Raw genomic sequence first — 24,291 nt, forward strand, 5'->3', positions numbered from 1 at the left:
TATTCCAGGTTGACAGGCAGAGCAGAGAATGTGAAGATGGTTAGAGGAAGAAACATCAGTGAGTCTCAGCCATGTTTGAACTGGTCAGGTCCAGACTCAGAGTCTAATGTGACTAAATCCAAATCAGAGACGAGCACACAGACGATAACAATCATGGCATCTTGAATTTGTTCTTTTTTTTTTTTTAAATACATTCAATGGTCAATCACCAGAACGTGGTCTGGTCCCATCCACCGCCCCTCCATCTGTCTCTCTGCTTGATTGATTACTGCATGTTTCTTAAAAGCCTCTTCATGCTGTTTCGATTGCATCTTGTTTTTTTTGGGGCAAAATTAAATACAAACTTGTTATTGAGCGATATTCACCACTCAGTTATAGTTGGTCAGCGTAAATCCAGAATGACTTAGGCTCAGTCTCCATGTCTTTTCAAACTGTTTCTTTATTGTTTTATATCACAAACACACATTTTTGATTTGTCAGAGATGGAAAGAAAGCAGAGAAAGCAAACTTGTCACTCACGCAAGACCATACTTGTCAGAGTGAGGACATTGTAGAGAAAGACTTTCATCTAGTGTGTGTGTGCATGTGTTGTACAGACAGAAAGCTCACCGTCAATTATCCAACACCAAACCAATTGGGATTTGCCTCACCTTGACAAGGCATGGCAGCGTGGGGAGTATTAGATTGGCAGTATGGATGAGAACAGCGCATAGTTATGTGACCGCATCAGACAGAAGAATCCAGATTTACCCTCAAGTTACCTGACATTGTTTGGAATGTAGGCTTGGAACTAAATCTGATCTTGGATGGAATTTAGGTCAGGATTAAGTCCATTGTTTTTGATAGGTGATGGTTTGACACAAACCTAAAATCATCAGTCTTTAATTGAGCACTATCAGGTATGTGAATAAAGGAGGGTTTTTTTTCCACATTAGAGCACATGTAGGGACCTGCAGGACTATGAGGATCTGTGAAGACTGTAAGGCTGCGTAAAGACCTACACCTGTGGTTCTACAGCTTCATCAAAGGGTATTAACTAGCACTGCTCAGCTCATATTGTGTTATTGAGGCTGGGACCATGAAGAAACTAATTCTATCTCACTGGTCTAATGAAGTGCAACAGAACTCCATGTGTTTTAAATTTAGGTTAAGTCCAATGATACTTAAGAGCTTAATTTTTCCTGTCTCCTTTGAATACACAGTGAACTGTTTTCCTTCATAGGAACTGTTCCTTCTATGCAGTATGAGAACACGTAAGCTGTTCTAGTAGAACAGTGGGATCGGGCAAAGGCAGCTGCTTTAGCAAGGCAAGAAAGAAGTGACTGGGCTGTGGTGTATTATGTCAGATATGTAACATGCTTAACACGTCTTAATAGGGAACACAACATTGTCTGCAGCTTGTACAACACAAACAACACTCAATATCTGACATTCAGTATGCAATTCCTAAAGAGGCTCGGCTCAGAACTTCCTCCACTTGTGACCCATACTGATCCAGATCAGACCAGGGTACAGGGTAGTGATCACTGCTGAGTTCACATGTATTCATTCATGTATTTGTGTGGTGGCAGCGTACAGGAAAGGATCCAGGTCTTGACTGAGACTTGAATCTTACACAACGAAATTCATGACTCAAAGTGAATGATGGACATTGTGTTCACTGTCACAATTTTGCTCCCTGTGGAAAGTTGCTACCTGACTCCATCAGCCTCATGATGAATAGTGAGTGGCATAGCCCAAATAAAAAACTATGGTTTACGAACACACAGCACTCCAGGAGTCTAAGAAAAAGACAACTGCCTGTGGATAGCAACACATTTGCAGGTACAAAAGGTTCAGCTACATTAATTGGAAAAGTGCAGTTGAGTACAAAGTGTAGAGAACAGAAAGTGTTAACATACAGTCACAATACACACTAATGCTACTGCAAACAATAACAGCGTCTACCTTACAGCAAACTATGACTATAGCTGCTAACATCAGCTTACATTGCTATAGCAGCTCTATTCAATGCCTCATGACCAATACCAGGAGCTTGACCTCACAATTCCTGGCAGTGCCACAATGCCAACCTCTGCACTTCTCTACATTTTAGCTTAATGCAGTAATTTAAAAGTCTGCATATCACAGACCACTTTGAGAGGATCGTCATCCACCAAAGGCTCCATCTAAAGAGGTATCTGACACTGGTCAGACTAGATTGTCCCAGTTCAAAGTATCCTTCGAATGTGTTGTTTTTTTAACTGGACCATTAATATTGTCCAACATATCTACATATCCCAAACTTCTTTGCAATGGTAATGAAATTGTGACATAGGGATACTCCACAAGTAACTTGCCATTTCTCATGGTAATGTAACTACTACTATGGGATAAAGCTGAGTTCACCTCAGTTGTTCTACATTCATAATCTTACATCAAATAATTATTCGTTGATTCTAATTTGACCTTTGTGTTTTCAGCTCCTAACTTTTTTACTTCTTTATGAAGAAGCTGCTGGATCACTGCAGACCTCCCTCTTCTTCAGGCCATGTAATTAAAGGTCAGGTTAAAACAACAGACTGTCTCTAGCATCAAGGTAAGTACAGTATAAGCTGCAAAAAATCCAAATATGAATATGGCAATGTACATTGTTTTTGAGAGCCATTGTGTAGATGTAACACACAACTCCAGGCCTATGAATATGAGAATGCCCAATAATTATTTCATCTGAAGCCCAGTAGAAAGCTAAACCTCTCCCAGGAGGATCAGTGAATCAACATAATTGTTCACCGACAACTAGCATCGTTACAGAGAGAATATGTAAATCTCATTCATAGCACATGTTAAGTATTGTTAGTATGGTGTCTATGTAATGTAACCCCAGGTGTATGAGTACACGCCTGGCTCATCATTGAAATAACTGGCTGTTGTGATCATGTGCATTCGTCTTCATCATTAGCTAAATGTGTTGGCACAGAATGTGATTACTAATGTAAATGTTCCTCATGATTCTTCATGGGTTCTGTGACATGCTGATCCAGTTCAGATATCATTTATAAAGTGATTAATGGTGTTAATTAAACATGCCATGGAATTGACATGTTTCTAATCATTCTGCTAACAAAAGTTAAACTTAGAAATTAGAAAATAAAAATGTTAGTGTGTCACAGCATCTCCGATCCACACAAAGGCCATCTCCTTCAGACTTTCTCATAATGCTCTGTTGACCAGTGATCAGAGCTGTGACACATCACAGAAACTGCAGTCCCTTCAAAATCATACAAAGATTTGAACAGTTTGTTGTGAGTTTCCAGTTGTTGTGTCTGGATTTCAAACACACTAAGGATATGTAAAACAACAACATTACAGATATAAATTACTAAAACATAAATTACTATCATCATACACACGTAGAAGGGTTCATAGCAAAGACTATAAACCACATGTTCACATTCATTGTAGAAGTAAAACCAATCCCAGGATTAATGAAGACATGCTACACACAGCATGGCAGTGTGGGTATTGTTTGTGCGTGCGTGTGTGTGTGTGTGTGTGTGTGTGTGTGTGTGTGTACGTGTATGTGCACATCTTTGTAGGTAAGTGTCTGTCTCTGTGTGTGCATGTTACACAGCGTTCTCCACAGTTGGGGGCTCAGCATTGGGTGGCTCCAGCAGAGTCTTTTGGACTGTGAAGACACAAAACAACATGTCATTCAACTACACAAACAATTGATCAATCATTGCAGTAACAAACAACCTGATACACTCACATCCACACCTTTGGGCAATTTAGAGTCTCCAATTAGCCTTCGGACTATGGGAGCAAGCCAGACACTTTTTTATAGACCTGACATATCGATGCAAGAACTTTGCTAATGTCTATGTATATGTGGTACAAACCGTGTGTGTGTGTGTGTGTGTGTGTGTGTACACGTTTACCTTGTGGTTCTGTAGCCACCATAGCCTCGGGGTTCTCAGCCTTCACCATATCAGTGTTCAGACTCTCTGTTTAGAAATTAGCATCATCAGACACAAGTACAGTGACTACACAACTGACTACACTGATGTAACACTCAGATTCAGTCTCTTTCTTTCAATGAATATTCTTTTAAATAATTAAAATTTTAGTTCTCTATAACTTTTTCCATTAATTTCTCTGGGCAGAAGGTTGGCTGGCTCACTCTTGGTCAAAACAGGAGGCCTGAAGCCCCCACAGCTGTATGCATTTAGGCCTGCAGCTGCCTGGGTTTGAGTCTGACCCATTCCCCTCTGGCCCATTATGCATATCATCCTCCTTCTCCTGTCACACTCTCACTATGATTGTTATATAGAAAACCTGAGAAATAATTTTGATCATACATTCGGCTTTAGTGCGTAATGTGGCTCTCAAAATTCCTGGTCTAAGACCAGACGGAGGACTTTAAACAGAGAGTGACACATAGCAGAGTGGGTGTTAGTGCAGAGGATTGAGTCTTACGCTGCAGACTGAAGCACAACTTTTTCTTCTGGTATGAGATATAGCTGGTGACTGCACCCACCAGCGCCATGGCTACCGCACTGGCAATCCCTGCTATTGTGCCTACCTCTGCTGTGGTCTCTGGAAAGAAAGAAACATAATTTATTGATCTCCAAGAAAAATTCCCAATTTTCAGCAGCTTCACAAGGGAAAAGAATAGTAATTAAGAGGCATGCAAGGTGCTTAACTATACAATAGAGATAAAAGTACAAAATAACAAAAACTAACCTCACTCACTCCCTCCCTCCCGACAAATTAGTCAGTGTCCCTGCTAATCTGTCAGCCCGCACAAAACTGTGTTGGCAGTCCAGTTCAATTTATCCAGCTGTGCTCCCAGGTATTTGTAGGTGTGTATGACCTTGAAACAGTCCCCTTTGATGAGAACAGACTCAGGGTGCAGCCTGGTTCTCCTAATGGTGGTTCACAACCATCTCCCTGGTCTTGGCGATGTTGAGGAGCAGGTGGTTGGAATCACACCATATGACGAAATCCTGTAGTTCTCTGTACTTCCTGACCACTCCTAATACAACCCATGATGGCCATCTTGTCCGCGAACTTCTGCAAATGGCAGAGCTCTGAGTTGTACTGAAAGTGCTGGACAGGACTGGAGAGAGCACAGTTCCCTCCGGTACTCCTGTGCTGCTGGCCAGTGTCAGATCTGCAGTCCCCCAGTCGAACATACTGAGGTCTGCCTGTCAAGTAGTCTGTAATCCATGCTACCAGGTGTGATCCTACTCCCATCTTTCAGTTTTTTCTATGAGGAGCTGAGGCTGGATTGTGTTGAAGGTGCTGGAGAAGTCCAGATCAGTGGAGCAAGAAGATGATGGCATCTTCTTGCTCCACCGATCTCTCTCATGCGCACACACGCATGAGAGTGCGCACGCACACGCACACACACACACAGTTACCTCAGCTAGACATACCACATACCAGTGTTGTCGTCATACTGGTTAATCTGATCACTAGCCCTTCCTCGAGCGCCACCTGTGTAGACAATAATAGGTTCACATTTGTGAAAAAATTGTTTTGTTGGGATATTCTGTAAACACAGACTTACCTTTACCCTTGTCAGGTTTATAAGTGTCATCTTTACTGACATCAACCAGGTCACTGTCAGAGAATCCACCTGCAGGAAAGAAACATCATCAATGAGAATGGCGATAAAGATGTGTCACCCTCAGGTACATTGTGCTCTGACTGTGTGTGTGTGTGTGTGTGTGTGTGTGTGTGTGTGTGTGTGTGTGTGAGAGAGAGAGAAGGTATGATGGCTCAGATGTGAGACTGGGTTCTGGGATCCATCACCATGTGCCTGGACATCCATCAGAATAAAACCATAAGCAGTCATTATCACATGCATCACAGCTCATTGTTTTTTGCATCATTCATCAATAAATAATAATTATTTTTGGGATACATATGACAGGTAAGACACTCCTATTTACCTCCCTGTCCCTTGTTCTTCTCTTTGTCTCCAATGTCGTTTTTGGGATCCAGCGCATCAGCCAGGTCAAAGCCAGCCAGGTCATCAGCTAGGGTGAAAGGTTATTGATCAGCAGTCTATCAGAAAATCTGTGGTCAGATAATTGCTCCTCAATGTCAGCAATGAGGACTAACTTAACTTTACCTTCAGTTTAAAGACTTGAATGGTTTCTTTCATGTCTACAGTTGATATTACTCTGTTTGTATTGAGAAAAATTTATAACTTCAAAAACTAGAAACCTTCTCTATAATCTGTATAAACAGGATCAATTAACGCATGTTTCTGTTAATTTCAAAATAGCATAACAGTTCAAGCATGTAAACCTGCCTCCAGATCCAGCTGGTTGTAAACAGTTGTTTTTTTCTCTCACCTGGTTTGGATTTGTTCTTGACCATGTCCCCTGTATCTTTGAGGACCTTGGGAGGGGCACTGGTGGTGGTGGTGGATACTTTAGATGAATCATGAGATTCAAGCACTGTAGAGAACATTGATATGCATTCAGTAACAGTTGATCTGATAAAAGCTGTGATATTGTCATTGTAACATGATGAACAGGTACAAAATGAAGACAACATTTGAGTACAATGCTGAGTAACAAATTTGGAGGTGTTCAACAACAAATTGAAGCTGCTTGAGTTTCTCAAATGAGATTAAATATCCCAGATTCCCACATTGCACATAAGGAGGTCTGAACCAGGATTTGCTGGTTTGTGAGATAATGTTTGTTTACGTAGGCGGCTCAAAATGTAACCTTCTTAGATAAGGAATGATTCATATAACTGTATTTAACCATTTTTTCCCCTCAACAATTGGCTCTAAAAGCAGAAGAAACAGAAAATCCACTGATACTGATAATGCACCTCAAATGACTTTCGTCAGTTGGCCAGTTTATTAGTTTGTCAATCGCCAAAGATTGCAAACAAAGTGTTGATGAATGTGATAGTTTTACGCTGAGACATGTAGAAATGCTCATCACCAAACAAGAAGAGAAAGAAAAACTTTGCCATAGGGCTTGGAGATATGGCTTGACAATGAAAACTGTGAGGGTGACAAATGTATTACAATTTACATCAATCATGGGGTTGGAGTTGGAGGAAGAGAAAGGGGATGAGTACACATTGGGGGAATGAAGCAGGCTGACAGATTAGCAGGGACACTGACTAAAATGTCTGGTACTGAAGCAGAAGCTGAGATGGAAAAGTGACAGATAACTGAACAGATAATTAAAAATGCATGCATGCATGCATAACAATTTCTTTCCCTGTACTTCCTTTTGGCTATGACATTTTCAGCCCGAACTACTTAGGATACAACCTTTTTCTCCTGGGGGTCACCTGTTAAGTCAATCATTTTCCTCTTATTTATAACAGATTTTACATCTTTGTTTACCCATGGTTTGTTGTTTATAAAAACAACAGGTTTGGCTGGGATCTTGGTGTCCATAAAAAAAGTGACAGGATGAAACCGTGCCACTGAGTTCATGAATGTTGTCACCACATCCATCTACAAAACATTGCCAGTCAGTACACTCAAAACAAGCTTGGAAAGAGGACATGCTGTCCTCTATCCAGAGTTTAAGCATTTGCATCACTCCCTCACAGACTCTTATCTGCTTGGTTGTATGAAGTGAAAAGTTGCACAGTCTGCCTGTTCTGCTGACCTGTAATGTGCACAATGTGAATAAGGCAATTAAATGTCTTGGTCCAGGGACCCTGCCAAATAAGCAATATAGAAAATGGATGGATAAAGAGAATGTCTCCAGTACAGGATCATCTACAGTCCCAGTCTTAGGACACAGCGTCCTTTATTTGTAACTTTCAATTACCTTTTCATGCCGTTCTTAAAAAGGCTTTAGACATCATCTGATGATGATTTACAGCTTCGATTGGACTGCTCTGCTCTGGCTGGTTTTCTTTCATTTCTATACCTCAAGCACCACTGACACAATGGCTATGCAGACATAAGATGCCTGATGTTTCCTGTTAGATGTTGTCCAAAATGAATAAAATCCATGAGTGAAAAAAAAAGCAGCTGGCTTGATTGGTCCTGGTGATGGTTCTACTGGTAGCATGCATTCATTCATCTTCTATCGATTATTTGTTTCCAGGTCACAGGCAGTGATGGAGCCAATCTCAGCTCACATTGGGCAAGGGCGGAGTACACCCTGGACAGGTTGCCAGTCTTCACAGGGCCAACACATACAGTTAGGCCAAGAAATTTTTTAACAGAGACACAATTTTCATGATTTTAGGCTCTGCATGCCAGATTTGAATTGAAACAACAGAGATGCAATTAAAGTGCTGACTTTCAGGTTTAATTCAAGGGGTTGAACAAAAATATCCTACAAAACAAATTGTTAATAAAATGTTCATGATTAATACTTTGTTGCAAGCAATGACTGCCTGAAGTATGGAACCCATGGACATCGGCAAACGCTGTTTTTCCTTCTTTGTGATGCTTTGCCAGGCCTTTACTGCAGCTGTCTTCAGTTGTTTTCTGCCTTAAGTTTTGTCTTAAGCAGGTGAAATGCATGCTCGATTGGGTTTGGATTGACTCGGCCATTGTAGAATATTCCACTATTCTGTCTTCTGTGACATCATCAATAAACACTAGTGACCCAGTGCATTGGAAGCCATGCACGCCCATGCCATCACACTGCCTCCACCATGTTTTACAGAAGATATAGTGTACTTTGGATTATGAGCCCTTCCAAGCCTTCTCCACACTTTCTTCATTCCATCATTCTGGTACAGGTTGATCTTAACTTCATCTATCCAAAGAATGCTGTTCCAGAACTGGGCTGGCTTCTTCAGATGTTTTTAGGCTAAGTCTAATCTGGCCTTTTTATTTTTGAGGCTAATTAATGGTTTGTGCCTTGTGATGAACTCTGTATTTGCTCTCATATGGCTTCTTCACTTGGGTGGATGTTGTTGATGTTGTGAAGGAGTTTTTCTTCACCAATGCAAAGGATCCTGTGATCATCCACCAGTGTTGTCCTCCACTGTTGTCTTTCATGGATGACCAGGCCTTTTTGAGTTCCTGAGCTCACCAGTGTGCTCAGTTTTTCTCAGAATGTACCAAACTGTTGATTTGGCCACTCCTAACATTTCTACTATCTCTCTGATGGATTTCTTCTTTTTCACTTCCATTGAGAGCTCCTTTGACCGCACGTTGTGGGTTCAAAGCAACAGCTTCCAAATGCAGGTGCTACATCTGGAATGAACTCCAGGGTTTACCTGCTTAATTGATGATTACATAGTAAAATAATAACTCACACCTGTCCATGAAGCTGCTTTTGAGTGAATTGTCCAATTACTTTTGGGCCCTTAAAAAAGAGGCAGCTACATATTAAAGAGCTGTAATTCCTAAACCAAATTTGGATATGCTTAAATTAAAGCTGGGAGTCTGCACTTTAAGCCCATATGGATTGTATAACCGTATCTTGAATATGTTTTGGTACAGGTAAATACAGATAAACAGCTAAAATAACAAAATTTCCGTCACTGTCCAAATATTTCTGGGCCTAACTGTAGTGACAGCCAGGGAGGAACCACCACTCTCACTCAGATCGATGGGCAATTTAGAGTCACCAATCAACCTAGACATGAATGCCTTTGGACTTTGGGAGGAAACAGGATGTTACCCAGAGGAAACGCACGCAAGTACGGGGAGAAGATGCAAACTCCACACAGAAAGGCCTCAGGCCCGGGAACTGAAGCCACAACGTTCTTGCTATGTGGCAATAACCACTATGCCGCCATGCTGACTACTGATAGCATATTCAGTCTATTTAATGTGGTGTCTCCCCACACCCTGTTACATTTGGTCTGTCTCAGTGTGTGATATTAAAAGTCACCAAAATCAAATTTGGGTGACGTTAGACATTTTTGTCTAAATGGTAACAGATCTACATCCAGACTGTGGCAGCAGAACAAGTGAGACAGAGAATTTCCTTGAATAAATGTATGTGCTCCATCATCAGACTTTAAAACAAGTTCAATAAACTATTGAACTGTAGCTGTGTTTATATGGATCCTAATTATCATCAATTTAAAGTCAAGTTTGTTAAATGTTTAGTGTAAACCAACAGTGACAAGGAGCAGTTGAAACATTTATCAATCAGCAAAGCTGCAGGAAAATGATTTAATACTGAACAAAACACAGGAAAAAACAGGTGAATAACAACAGGAGGGCTGTTACATCATATACTGAGCCTCTGTCTGAGTAACTCATCAGAAAGAGAAGAGAAAGCTGACAGGAAGACAAAAAGGTCACTGCTTAGAGACCTGCAAATTAGCCCAGAGCACATTATGATGGAGCTCAGACTCCCATAGCTACATTAGGTTTGGACAGTTAGTTTCATGAATTCATGTATAGACTCTCTTTACATAAAGCACGCCAACTTAATGTTCTGTCAGCCAGTGTAAGGACTGTGGTCTAAGAAATTGAGTGGCAGGGGTGTGTTCTTTATTCAAGGGCGGAACCTCTGCTTTCCGCACATCTTGAAGACCATGCTCACCCAAACAGGCATGTCCTTTACACCTCTGTTCTATTTGTAGGTGGGCAGAGTTGTGAAGTCGCAGAACTGTCAAACACAATCTTGACATGAGCTCAGAATATTCACAATTCAACAATATTCAATCCAGCTAATTCAGCTACAGTGATCTCAGCTCCCCAGGTCAGACCAACATTCACAATCAAAACTGAAGGTTGGGGTTTCTTTTAGTGTGTGGCTGTGACCATCACCAGCCTTTCCTAAACCACAGTGAATATAGGGGGAAATAAAGGACAGATGGGACGTGGCAAACAGGTCCATCTTGTTCCTTTGTACTTACTTGATTTACTGTCATCCAGAGCATCAGCCAGGTTAAAGAGACCCTGAGACAGGACTACAGATCAGGAGAGGAGGGAGGACAGAAGAAAAAAAAAAAGTCACATTAAAGAGTTTATTGTAGATCTGCTCTATATGAAAAGTATCCTGAGGTACCTTTGTTATGAGTAGGGACAACATAAATAAGGTTGATTTGTTGATTTGACAGATTACTGTCAGACTATATGAGTTTATTTTTCTTATTGTAGGGTTAGTATATAGTGCTCTGAGCAGTTTATTGGTGAGCTGCAGTTGCTGAGCTGCAGTTGCTGTGTCACACTGACACTGGCTTGAGGCATGGAGCCAGACTGGGCCCTACAAAAAAAACTAATCCTATTTTTTTTGGTGTCTGGACCACAGTCCACAGGTCATTTTGCAAATAACAAAAGGTCGAGACATACAAAACCTAGCTACCATCATTCTGTGTGTGTGTCACTGATAGTTCAATACTTAATGATTTTCTGAAGCATATTTTAAGAGAAAAAATTAATTCTGAAAAAAATAGCCAAACAGCAATAATGGATCATTGATATGAAAGTATGGCATGACCACAGGGGGTGAACCACAGGCCAACCAATAAATAGGTTTTAAAAGTTAAATCTGCAGTCAAGTGTCATTCCTCATTATTGTCATAATATCGTGTGTTTCACTGATGTCAGTCACATTTATTCCACAGTCTGGTGTTAAAACCTGTATACTAAAAACATTCCACTAACATCTTCTTGAGTACTGGTTTTTAGTCATAAATTTCTGGTGTAACTTGAACCTTATCCCACTAACCTACAGTACAATATTAACCTTTCACATAATATTTCAATAACAGGAAAACTAGCTGTTTAAAACCCAGTCTCATCTGGAAATAAGATAAATTTCATTCACATTATATTATTCTCTGACTGCATTTATAGATGTTGGTCTGTGATTATATAGATCTGTAGTTATGACTATTTCTAGCCACATTTCACGCACATTTAATTTCACATGGAAATTATTCAACCATATAACAGACTGAAATAAAGCTGAAGACCGAGACCTGAATTAATGTGTGGTGTAAGTGTTTTGGCTTGAGCTTTTCATATTCACCTTCACTGAAAGTGACATCATTGCCAGCACAAGCAGCTGCAGACAAATCATTGAGGGTGGGGCCACATCCCTTGCAACTCTTACAACCATATAAAATTATCTCCAATAACTGTTTCTTAATTAGCTGTCTAACGTCGTCAACAGTTCAGTCAGATCAATCTGAATGGGGGTGGATGGAGCCAAAGATTGAATCCAACTAGATAAGTACGAACGCGTGGCCGCGCTATTCGGTGTGACGGAATATTATTGTGTGCGGGTGTGCTATCAGTCTGTATATTGGGTCTCCACCCCTGACTCATAGATCTGTGTCTTCTGGCCGGTAGGCCGCTGCCTGGCCTTGAATCAAAGTCCTGCACAAAGAGCATCAGGGGCGGCTGGTGCGTGCATGACAAAGCCTTACCTAATAGCGCCGGCAACAGGCTCAGAGTCCACAGAGGGCGGGAAGCCATGGCCACAGACTGCACACACACGCTACAGAAGGCGGATGCTCAACAGGGAACGGAAGAACAGCGGCCTGGGTCAGGATGCCCGCTTGCAGCCTGCAGTCCAGCCGCAGTGAATGAGTTCTCGAAGAGACACGCCCACGCAGTGCAGCTTCCTGCTATACTTTTCACAATAAAGTTAGCTGCTCCCAAAACGGAAAAAGCGTAAACACTCACACAACTGACTCCACAGCAGTGGTTCCCAACCTATAGGTTGAGGCCCACTGGCGGTCCATGGAGGTTTGGCAGCATTATACATTTTCTGTGAATTGCCAATTACCTTCCCTCCAATATTAACAATTATAGAACAGTCACCTATGTCTCATCTAAAGTTTGTGTTGACTAACACCAAAGTGCCTCAATTTTCTGTTGAAAAATAGTTGCTGGCTGGCTCTTTTAAAAGTATCTCCTGAATATTCATTATTAGAACTTCCACTACTGCCACAGGCTGGTTATTAAGTAAAACAGGGGTGATGTTCCCCTGTTTGATTTGTTTGTATTGCAAACTCTTTTGGTTTAGCCACATTAATTTCCAGATTGCTAGAATGGCACCAGCTGTCATTGGGTTAACCTATTCTTGCTATTAAAGAAGTCTATATAATGAGTAAAGAAGTATCCTGCACGTCAAAAGATTACATTCTGTGACGGTGCTGGTACCAAAATAATAAACAATGCAAAGTAAGGCATATTCAAAATGAAATTAAATGTACCCTTTTTCTGTAAATATGATAATAACAACAAAAAAAAAACTTACTTAGCCAACTTTACATTACGGTACACGAGTAAATTAATAAATGTCCTTTAAGTTTTTTTTCTTCCACAACTATAGAGCATGATCCTTCATATAGATAGTTAGTTCAAGTTTAGTCCAGTGAAGTCAAAAGTTGTTTTTTTTTTTTCTTTTCTTTTTTAGAGCCCCTTATATTCTTTTAATTGTCAAATCTTATCTGGAATCCGCGTGGAAAACTGTCACGTCCAAATCCATGGAGTAGCAGTGGTGGCCGGGCTGCCTCCCGCTGCTGGAAACACTTCAAGTCGCAGTCATCCTCTTGCTCAGAAATCCACCATAAAAAATCAACCTGCATGGCGTATATTTTAACCTTAATTAAAGTCAATTTATTCCTTTAAAACTATGCATTATTAGTAACATCTTACCAATTCCTTTTGACTTTTCAATCAGCTTATCGTTCTCAGATGTCTACAGCATTAACATAAAACATGCCTTAGGAAATAAAACTGACAAGGCTATTGTTTCTGCTAATAATAATACTTAACATATTTCACATGAATTCAACAGTGCTGAGTTATTTTACAAGCAACTCACGTTTCTCCGATTTTTTTCATCCACATTCATGACCGAGCATGAGTTAACAGATTTAAGATAGCACTCAAAGTAAAACACACTCACTACAGAATAGTCATCAAAACACATTAGTTCGTGGTCCTCCTTAAACCTCTGATAAACCAATAATATTCTGGAACGGATTCATTTCTTCTTTGGACAACAATAACATCAAACTGATTAGAATATAACGACATTTACTCCACGCTGCTCACAAAAGCTGCACTCGTGCTTCCCCTGCGTTCATTGTAATTTAAGTTTCGTTTTCACCTCCTACTTTTCCACCTTTTTTTTCTGACTTTTGATTAATTTGTGGGCGTCATGCGCCATCAATTTAAGTGTAACTACGTGAATAACCTTAATATTTTAAATCAAAATCTTATCACTTTAAATCAACTTGATATATGTCTAATTTATGGGGGTTACATGGTGATGAAGGTGGAGGTGGGTGGGAAAGTAACAGGGGGAAAAGTAGGAAGAGGAGAGGGAAAACTAGTTAATTGCAGGAGTCAGTAGGAGGGAAAGAGCAGCAGGAAATGGCTAAGGGAATGAGGATGGACACTGGAGGCCAGGCAGAGGATCTTAAAGTGAGCTTTAAGTTGAAGGGAGGACAGGCAGGATTTAGATCCTTCAACACTATTCAGCTTGCAAGGGCACTGAAGGAAGAGCTGGGAGAAATTCTAAATGCAAGGATTCTGGCAGATGGAAAGTTAATTGTATTTCGTAAGTCTGCTGCCCTGGAGGCGACAGGGAAGAAGTGGGTGGAAGGATATGTCTCAGGGGAAAGGCTGGTTTGAAAGGGGTGATTTATGGGGTTTCACTTGAATTATCCATGGAGGAATTGGTCAAGGGAATTGATGGGGAACAGGTGTCTAAGGCCTCTCAAGTAAGAGTTTTTCAGAATGGAGCGTGTGACTCTACAGCTGTTTAGGCTTTGATCTCCAACTGTATATAATGAGCACATGTTTTGATTTCTCACTTATTAGTTACTAAAAACCTAAAACTCATCAATTGTTACACTCCTATATAATGGTGAACTACATGGAAATATTACTTTAGTTGTAATGGGACCCTGAGCTCTTCAGTTGATTTTCTGGAAAGAAGTGTGAGATGGAATTTAAGTCAAATTGGTGTTTCTACTGAGAAAGGGGCCACACAGCCTTTGATGATTTTTTAATTTAACGTTTATATCACGTCGCAGTATCACAGCATTTAAAAATAACTCCAGGTGTAGGTATTAAGCAACGTGGAACTTGTTAAGAAAAACACCCCCACAGCAGAATTAGTTGAAAATTAGTTTCATATTTGTAGATGCCAACATCATACACACTTCACATGAACAACAGTGAATAAACTAATGAAAAGACGGACCACTCGTGCATCAATTAATGCGCCTACATTTCAAACGTAAGTCATTTTCTGAGGACTGACAAGATATGGCCTAGCAACAAGAAAAAAAGAAGAAAATAACTAAATAACTAAATAATAACTAAATAAAAAGAGGGCCACTAGGTCTGTTCGCACTTTTAATTTTTAGTGGGAGCCATGCGCTTGATGAGCCGGCTTCTTCACGTCCGGAGAACTTCGACGTGAATTGTAGCCTGAGCGCGCCAAAGCTCACCAGGTTCAGACGATTCCGATATTTTGTCTGCATTTGGAGAGCTTGGCTGAACCATCACTCATTGCAGCCACATCGGCAGATGTATATTGCTCGGTGATGGAATTAATCCGTAATTTATGTAATTAGCATTGTACTGCCGGCATTTTTCCTAATTTTCCGCCATTTTTGATGGTACTGTAAATGTTTGTGGTTAAACATGATTACGTAGCCTTGATTGTGTACGTTTTCATTGGTTATTGAATTAGCCCACAAAAGGTGTTGGAAAGGGGTTTCTCTGCCGCTGTGATTTGTTTACAGGCGTTACTATGATGGCCGCTGGTGCTCAGCTTGTCTGATGGTGAGCTTTACCTGGTCATGGAGGCAGCAGACACGGGTTTTTGGTCTCAAAGAGCAGCTTTCCTGCTTACATGCCTACTATGTCAGTAAAATTTATTGAAACACACATAAAGTCGACTTGCACAAAAAAATCCTGGAAAACCATGGAAGTTTAAAATGTAGAGTTAAAATTAACTTTGTAAAAGCCAAGTTGTGCCGACCCCGATTCGAGCCTGAGCGCCCACCTCTCAGCCCTGACACTCCCAGTGCCCCCCCCCCCCAAGGGTTTAGAACGCCCCTGTTGAGAAACCTCAGTTTAGACTATGAGTGCTTAGTGTAGGCTCAGCGGCCAAATCTACACTGGCCTAGCTTGATGTTGTCCAGGTCAGAGCCTTGAGGTTGTGTACATGTTGTAAAAAAAAGGTAATTTGGCACAGTGTTGAGAAGATGTTATACTGCCCCTACTGACAGTTTTTGTCAGTGTTTATTCTGTTCTGAATAAAAACACACGTGAGACAACAATAGTACAGGGGCATTTTGGACAACCCCAATCCTGGCGCTGCTGGTGGAAGCTGCACTGAGATTGAGATTTCCCATCTCAATGCTTGAGAAAAAGTTTGTGTTTGTGTTTCAAAAAAGTTTGAGAACCAGTGGTTCTCAAACTTTTTTGTTCATTCCCCACTTTGAACAAGTGGAGATTTTCAAGCCCCACTTGGCCCTGTCCCAACAAAAATCTTGACAATTTACATTTAATTTTATTGAACTTACTAACACCAAGTATATCAGCCCTTTTTTTTAATGAATCAAAATTAAAAACATCAACACCAAGTTCAAAAAGAAAATAAGAGTGCAGCTGTGCGATCATAACTGATATCTTGAATCAAAAACAAAAAGTACATTAGTCAAATAAGGAGTGTCACGCAGAAAAACGCAGACGAAGTGTTGCAGGATGAGGACCCAAATGCAGGAGCCAGAAACCAGGAAGGTGACAATAAAAAAACTTTAATCTGAACAAGAAAACACAGACAGAGCACGGACAAATCTGACAAGGCACAGACAGAGCATGGACAAGCTCTGACAAAGCATGGACAAAGGATCCAACAAGGACTAGACTGAGAACAGGACTTAAATACACAGTGCTAGACAAGACACAGGGGATCCACATTAGGGCAGGGAAGGCAGTCAACATGGGACACAACCAGGAAGTAACCAGGACTTCAAAGTAAAACAGGAAGTTACAAGGACAGAACACTAAACACCAGAATTAACTCAAAACCTGACAAGGAGACTGTTTCATTTGCAATCTGTGTGAAAAACAAAAATAAGAGAAATTTCCTTGTATTAGTGGCTGCAATGTGCCTGTTTTGCACTGCATATCCTCTCAAAACGGGGTTGCAGGCATGAAACTGCTACTCTCAAGTCATGCTCAATGTTGAGCTGAGATCTGTATTTTGTTTTCAGAGACGCAACAGTCTGTCTTGTGTGTGGGTGTGTGTGTGATGGTGCTGGCTCTTTTGTAATCCGCGTCACAAATGTATCCATGTTGCTCTCGGCTACTTGCTACTTTGTTGTCCCACTGCAATTTTCATCCTGACATCTATCTCCTAATGCTCATTAATTATTTTAGCCATTATTACTTTGTTTGCGTGTGGGTGTTTTGTTTAGAATGAATTATCTTTATTCAATAAAGAAAATATCAATAAAGAAAAGCATTTACAGTAAGATAGGCATGAAATTGAAAATTTTCTCCCATTTGTCATGCCGACTGTCATGTCTCTGTTCCCCACCAGTGGGTCATACCCCACACTTTGAGAAGCACTGTCTTAAACTATGGGCTTAAGATCAAAGATTGTGCAGCAGCTCTTCCATCAGTCTCTCTGGTAGCAGAATGCTCGGAGTTTGAGAAGGGGGGAAATACGATAATTACTTAAATTCTGCAAGGATATATGCAGAGGAATTGGGACTGGGACAAATAAACATCTTAATCATAACTTTACCGTGGGTAACGGCTCTCACCTAAAGTGAAGATGAACAACACTCAATACTTGTGGCGGTCAGGAGCTTTTGAACATCCCCAAAGCGAGACCACAACACCATGCAGGCAGACAGACAGCACTACACCACTACAGCAAACAACACGTCTTAAGCTAACAGAATGTTAAATTGATCGGCGCAACCGCTTTAGTTAATACATCACCAGCATCAGAGTCAGGGAGAAGGTAACCTGTAGCACACAGCAGGCAGGCAATGCTGAGCTACAGCCTGCCTGCCTACTTGTTCTTATTGCCGATAGACTAGGCACGGCTTGATGCATTGCTGCCCCCCACCAATGTCAGGACGACACTTCATCATTCACCCTCTGAAGGCAATATCCTCTGATACAGTCCTGTGATTTTCAAAAAGTCCATAACAGCCCTGGCTCTCTCCACTTGGAATACACCTTAACCAAGCACCGTTTTCAGGGAGAACTGTCCAAGGCCAAGCTTCCCTAACTGAAAAAATAAAACTCTTTCCTCAGCTAAGAGGGGGCACTGCATCAATACATGATTGACAGACTCCAAGATTCCACAGGATTCACAGGTTCTACTTCTATGTTTCCTAAGTAGCATCCTCCCACTTGCGAGCCCACAGTGCCCCAGTCTTAGCCTTGCCCACTCGATACCCTCCCTCCGGCTCAAGTTCACTCTGTCCACAGGATTGACTGGTGGCTGGATGCTGTTTAGATGTCTTCCACTGCTGCCAGTCTCCCACTCTTTCCCACTCTTTCTGGCAGTTTATTTTGTCCTTGACAATGCTCCCGCACTCAGTTCTACCAAGACCCACCTGTACACCAATGGTTTCCCTGTTTAAACTTGCCCTGACTGCCCTATCTGCCACCTAATTGTCCTCCACCCCGACGTGTGCTGGCACCCATAAAAACCCCACCCTGCACCCAAGCGTTTGCAATTTGTGCACCATCAAACCTATCTCACAGCCTATGTCTGGCGTTCTTGGGTGTTTAGCTCTGGTGGCTTGTATAAATGCCACCTTCTCCCCTTCACTCTGCCACAAATGTATGTTGAAGAGGGAGGTGCTCAGTGTAGGCCTACAACAGCATAACTAAAGAAACAGGAATTGAACGTTATCTTAATTTAACTGTAGGCTTTGTCATACAGGGATGTTTTTAAGCCTGGTCTTGAAAGATGCAACAGATTGTGGCCCCTTTTGACCAATACCGGCAGTTGCTTCTGTAGAAAAGGAACCTAGTAGCTGAAAGTTCTACCTCCTGATTTACACTTGGAGACTCTAGGAACCACAAGTAAACCTACATCCAAGATTGGACCTGTTGCCTGGAATTAAGCATTGAAACAGAGAGTTTTTTCCGAAAAAGCTCATTGGTTTGTCTGTTGTGTTGCAATAAATATATTCTTGATTTCTTATTTTTGAGTCAAGGCTCAACATGGACACTGGCAACTGGTCATAATTAGTCCATGCTGCTATCCTGATTTAATCTTGAGTTAGCACCATAAATGTCATTGTCATCTCTGACCTTTTGACTGCAAGATTCTAATCAGTTGATCTGTGATTCAAATTGAAATTTTCATTGTTACTGAGAGAAAAAAACAGCACCTACTGTTACATCCAGCCAGACACACCCCTAATGACCTGGGACTCTCCTTGTGAGTTTATATGTGCGTGTGAGTGTGTAATGAGCAGGACTAATTAGCGAAGTGGAGACAAGTGTACGGGAACAGAGCAGAACCTTCCCCAGCTGCAACCCATACAATCAACTTCCCTACAAACACCCAGCCCTGCCACTTCCACACTGCCAGATTGTAGCCTCTGCTCAGTTAGTGTCTACGTCCAGCTCCATTTTTGATTACCTGTACAAACCTACGCTCTGACTTACCTGCTTTCTGTCTCTGCCTACAGTCCACCTGCTTTGTTCCTGTCCTGCTCAGCCCTGGACACCGGCTGCTTGTTCCCTCCTGCTTTGCTCAGCCTGGGCCTCAGCTACTCATCCCTAATTGTCCATATCACTGCTTCACTCCTGCTCTGCCTCCCCGGAAAACCATCACCTTATCATGGTGGGGAGGTTTGTGTGCCCCTGTGAACCTGGGGGCTGTGTTGTCTGGGGCCAAGTGCCCCTGGTAGGGTCTCCCAGGGCAAATTGGCGAATTGGTCCCAGGTGAGGGGCCAGACAAAGAGTGGTTCAAAAGATCTCATGAATCAACGAGGGGAGAAAAGAGTAAACCTGCTCGGAGGAAGCCCAGGGCCCTCTTCTGGAGTAAAGCCTGGAAGGAGGGCCTGTCACTGAGCGCCTGGTGGTCGGGCATGCCACGGAGCCCAGTCGGGCATAGCCCGAAAAAGCAACGTGGCACTTTTTTCAGCCCGTGGGCCCACCACCTGCAGGGATAACCAATGGGGTTGGCTGCGCTGCCAGTTGGGTGGCAGTGAAGGCGGGCAGCCTTGACGACCCAGACCTGGGCAGCAGAGGCTGGTTCTGGGGACATGAAATGTCACCTCGCTGGGGGGGAGGAAGCTTGTGCGGGAGGTGGAGCACTACCAGTTGGATCTGGTGGGCCTTACGTCTACACACAGCCTTGGTTCTGGATCCCTACTTCTGGAGAGGGGTTGGACTCTATTCTTTTCTGAAGTTGCTCAAGGTGTGAAGCGCCAGGCGGGTGTGGGGATACTCACAAGCCCCCGGCTGTGCGCCACTACTTTTCCCCGGTGGACAAGAGGGTTGCCTCCCAAAGCCTCAGGGTTGTGGGGGGAAACTCTGACTGTTGTTTGTGCGTGTGCACCAAAGAGCAGTTTGGAGTATTCAGCGTTCTTGGAGACCTTGAATTGGGTCCTGTATGGGGCTTCATTTGGGGCTTCGGTAGGGGACTCCATAGTCCTATTGGGGGAATAAAAGGTGCACATGGGCAATGATGGAGACATCTGGAGGGGCGTGATTGGGAGGAGGGAGCCTTCCTGATCTGAACCTGAGCGGTGGTTTTTTGTTGGACTTCTGTGCTAGCCATTTACTGTCCATAACGAACACCACGTTCAAGCATAAGGATGCTCAAAAGTGTACTTAGTACCCAAGCACCCTAGGCCAAAGGTCAATGATCGATTTTGTGATCATGTCACCTGATCTGAGGCTGCATGTGTTGGACACTTGGGTGAAGAGAGCGGCAGAGCTGTCAACTGATCACCACTTGGTGGTGAGTTGGTTTAGGGGAAGACTCAGGACAGACCTGGCAAGCCCAAACGCATTGTGTGGGTGAACTGGGAACATCTCGAGGAGGCCTCTGTCCAACAGACCTTCAACTCCCACCTCCAGCGGAGCTTTTCTAGCATCCCTGTGGAGGTTGGGGACATTGAACCTGAGTGGTTGATGTTCAAAACTTCAATTGCCGAAGCTGCCACGGGGAGCTGTGGCCTCAAGGTTTTAGGTGCCTCAAGGGGTGCTAACCCTTGGACACTGTAGTGGACACTGGTGGTCAGGGAAGCTGTCCGACTCAAGAAGGAGGCCTTCCGGGATATGTTGGCTATATATGGGACTCCAAGGGAGGCACCAAGGTGTTTTTGGAAAACCATTTGGCATCTCAGGAAGGGAAAGTGGGGGACTTGTTTCAGGTGGGGGTTAGCCTCCATCAGGGCTGCGCTTTGTCACCAATCCTGTTTGTGATTTTCATGGACAGGATGTTGAGGCGTAGTTGTGGGGGAGTAGGGCTGCAGTCCGGGGAGCTGAGGGTTACATCCCTGCTTTTTGCGGATGATGTGGTCTTATTGGCTCCAGTGACCTCCAGTGCTCACTGGACAAGTTTGCAGCCGAGTGTGAAGCGGCTGGGATGAGAATCAGCACTTCTAAATCAGAGGCCTTGGTTCTTAGCAGGAAACAGGTGGCATGCGTACTCCGGGTAGGAAATGAATCCTTACCCCAAATGAAGGAGTTTAAGTATCTCAGGGTCTTGTTCACAAGTGAGGGTACGGATGGAGCATGAGATTGGCCGGAGAATTGGAGCAGAAGGGGTGGTGTTGCGTTCACTCAACCACACTGTTATGATGAAGAGGGAGCTGAGCCAGGAGGCAAAGCTCTCTAATTACTGGTCAGTCTTTTTTCCTACCCTCACCTATGGTCATGAGCGATGGGTCATGACTGAAAGAACGAGATCGTGGGTACAAGTGGCCGAAATGGGTTTCCTCAGGAGGGTGACTGGAGTCTCCCTTAGAGATAGGGTGAGAAGTTGGTGAGAAGGACTTGGTGTAGAGCCGCGTGGAAAGGAGCAAGTTGAGGTGGTTTGGGCATCAGATAAGGATCCCGCTGGGATGCCTCCCAAGGGAGGTGTTCCTGGCATGTCCAGCTGGGAGGAGGCCATGGGGCAGACCGTGGACCAGGTGGGGAGATTATATCTCCACACTGGCTTGGGAGCGCCTTGGGATCCCCTAGTCAGAGCTGGCCAATGTGGCCGGGGAAAAGAAAATTTGGGGTCGTCTGCTGGAGCTGCTACCTCCGCGACCCAACCCCAGATAAGTGGATGAAGATGATGATGATGATGACTGTGCCCTGTGTTTGCGCTTGAGTTCCTCAGCTAGCCCAAAACCTACAGAACTGACCTGCACAAATAGTCACAATGCTCTCTTTCCTCTTTACAGACTCTACAAGAACTCCTGTCCCAACTGTAACACATGACACCAGCAACAGGATAAGTTAAGACCATAGACTATAAAAAGGGGAAATAGACTCTGGGTCTGAGAAGTCAAGCTAGTATAAAACTGCCTTAAACCTCAATTCTATCTGAATGACTTGACTGAAGGACTATTGAAGTCTATGTACAAATGGCCATACTTCTCACTTGATATATTACCTTAGTAAATATTTCTAGAGAGTTTATGGTCACAGAACCAATGCAATTAAATTATAAATTGGAACGTGCACTGCATATTTGTCAGACTGCGAGGCAATAAGGTTAACGTACAGAACAGCAGAAATTCAGCCCTGTACTCTGCAGCTCCACCTTCACCTCCAAATATGGTAACGGACAAAATACAAACTGCAGACTTCAACACTGCCTTTCAGAAACCAATGAGTGATATCATGATGGGTTGTACTTGGGTAAGACACAGACAAACAGGGACACAAGGCCAGACACAGGTACCTCACTCAGTCTTTGGACAGTGGGAGGAAACCCACTCAGGCACGGGAAGAACATGCAAACTCTGCACAGTATGTTTAAAGCACTTTTGTTAAATGTCAGACTGTGTGTGTGGCAGTGCCATGTTTATAAAAGCACTAAGGATGAATGTCACTGGATGACAATTTTGTTAAATTTGTGTTTGTCACAAATTTCACTGCAGTACAGTGACCCACGAACAAGAATATCATACTGAGGAATGTTGCTCAAATAACACAATATCTGTGGCAAAAAAAATTTAAAGTAACGTCATGGAGTAAGTACTGTATTTTTCGCACTATATGGTGCACTTAATGTATGAATTCTTGTTGTGCTTACTGAGCTCGAACCAATTTGATGTGGTACATTGCGCTCAAAAATCTGTCAAAATGTATTAGTGCGACTTTTGGTAAGTGACGAAGCTGCTCCGCTTGATGGATTGTCGGAGCATTTTCAACTGACACAAGGACGTTGTATTAACGTTGGTCCTTGGTTGGAAAGGGGTTGCAATATCGGTCAACGTTAGATAACTAATTATATAGTGCTGGCAACCAACCACCATCCAACATTTAGTTAGTGTTACCCTACCATAATTAGACGTCAAGCCAACGTTAGGTGTTTAACGTAAACCCAATTTTCAAATTCATATCATAATCCAATTATAATCAAATATTTTACATTGTTGTTCCAATGTCACACTAACTTCAGGTGTTTGCTATCGCTGGCAACGATAAACCAATCAGAGAACAGTAAGCAGTACGCTTACCTCCACCACTTTTTGCAATACCGGTGCATGGTGTACTTCACTTTATATATGTTTTATCAGGCGCCTTATATTTATATATGAAAATAAACCCGTTCATTGATATTGCGCCTTATGGTCCGCAAAATACGGTACTCGGTATCGATATTAGTGAGTACTCAAATGCAAGTCCTCGTACACTACTCGTTTTGGAAAAAAGTGGTATTTGTACATCCCTAGTGTTAAGTAAAGATAGCTTTGCAGAAATAACAGAAGCCTCTGTGGCATTCTGAGCTTTACATGGTAACAGATTAGATTGATTCATACCATTAGTTGAATGAATTTGATTCCATCTTTTACTGAGTAACATAGGAATCTGTCCCAGCTTGGTTGAATTAATCAGATCTAGAATGAATGGCTCAATTAAATAAAAAATCTCTTTAAAAGACACTAGTTGGTACTGGCTCTAATAGACAGGTTGTTAGTTTTGTTTTGAAAAGAAACCTCTCTCTGAGGTCTACTTCATGTTTTCATGCATAAGATCCAGCCACAGGACTCCAGCAACTCTATCTAGTTGGGCTGAGTTGAGGGATCAGGGGAGAGAGGGGGGAGTGGGTAGAGGGGATATTTTGTTAAGTTTGGCTTATGTTGTGTATTTCTTCAGTTTATTAGGTTTTTTTTATCTGTATTATTATTTGGGTCATTTGCATTGTT

At 42.5% G+C, this 24,291-nt stretch overlaps 1 protein-coding gene across 1 annotated transcript; it reads right to left on the reverse strand.

Annotated features, from left to right (window-relative positions):
• Window positions 1-425: 425 nt before the first annotated feature.
• Window positions 426-12,469, reverse strand: cd99l2 (CD99 molecule-like 2). The gene is made up of 9 exons (XM_029526372.1): window positions 12,331-12,469; window positions 10,813-10,866; window positions 6,348-6,452; window positions 5,940-6,026; window positions 5,555-5,623; window positions 5,428-5,481; window positions 4,459-4,578; window positions 3,921-3,986; window positions 426-3,667 (listed from the first exon to the last, which is right to left on the reverse strand). The coding sequence occupies exons 1-9, from the start codon at window positions 12,377-12,379 to the stop codon at window positions 3,606-3,608; spliced, it is 666 nt and encodes a 221-aa protein (XP_029382232.1). The 5' UTR covers window positions 12,380-12,469; the 3' UTR covers window positions 426-3,605.
• Between the last annotated feature and the right edge of the window lie 11,822 nt (window positions 12,470-24,291).

This window comes from Echeneis naucrates, chromosome 18, assembly GCF_900963305.1.
Source record: "Echeneis naucrates chromosome 18, fEcheNa1.1, whole genome shotgun sequence".
NCBI classification, from domain to species: domain Eukaryota; kingdom Metazoa; phylum Chordata; class Actinopteri; order Carangiformes; family Echeneidae; genus Echeneis; species Echeneis naucrates.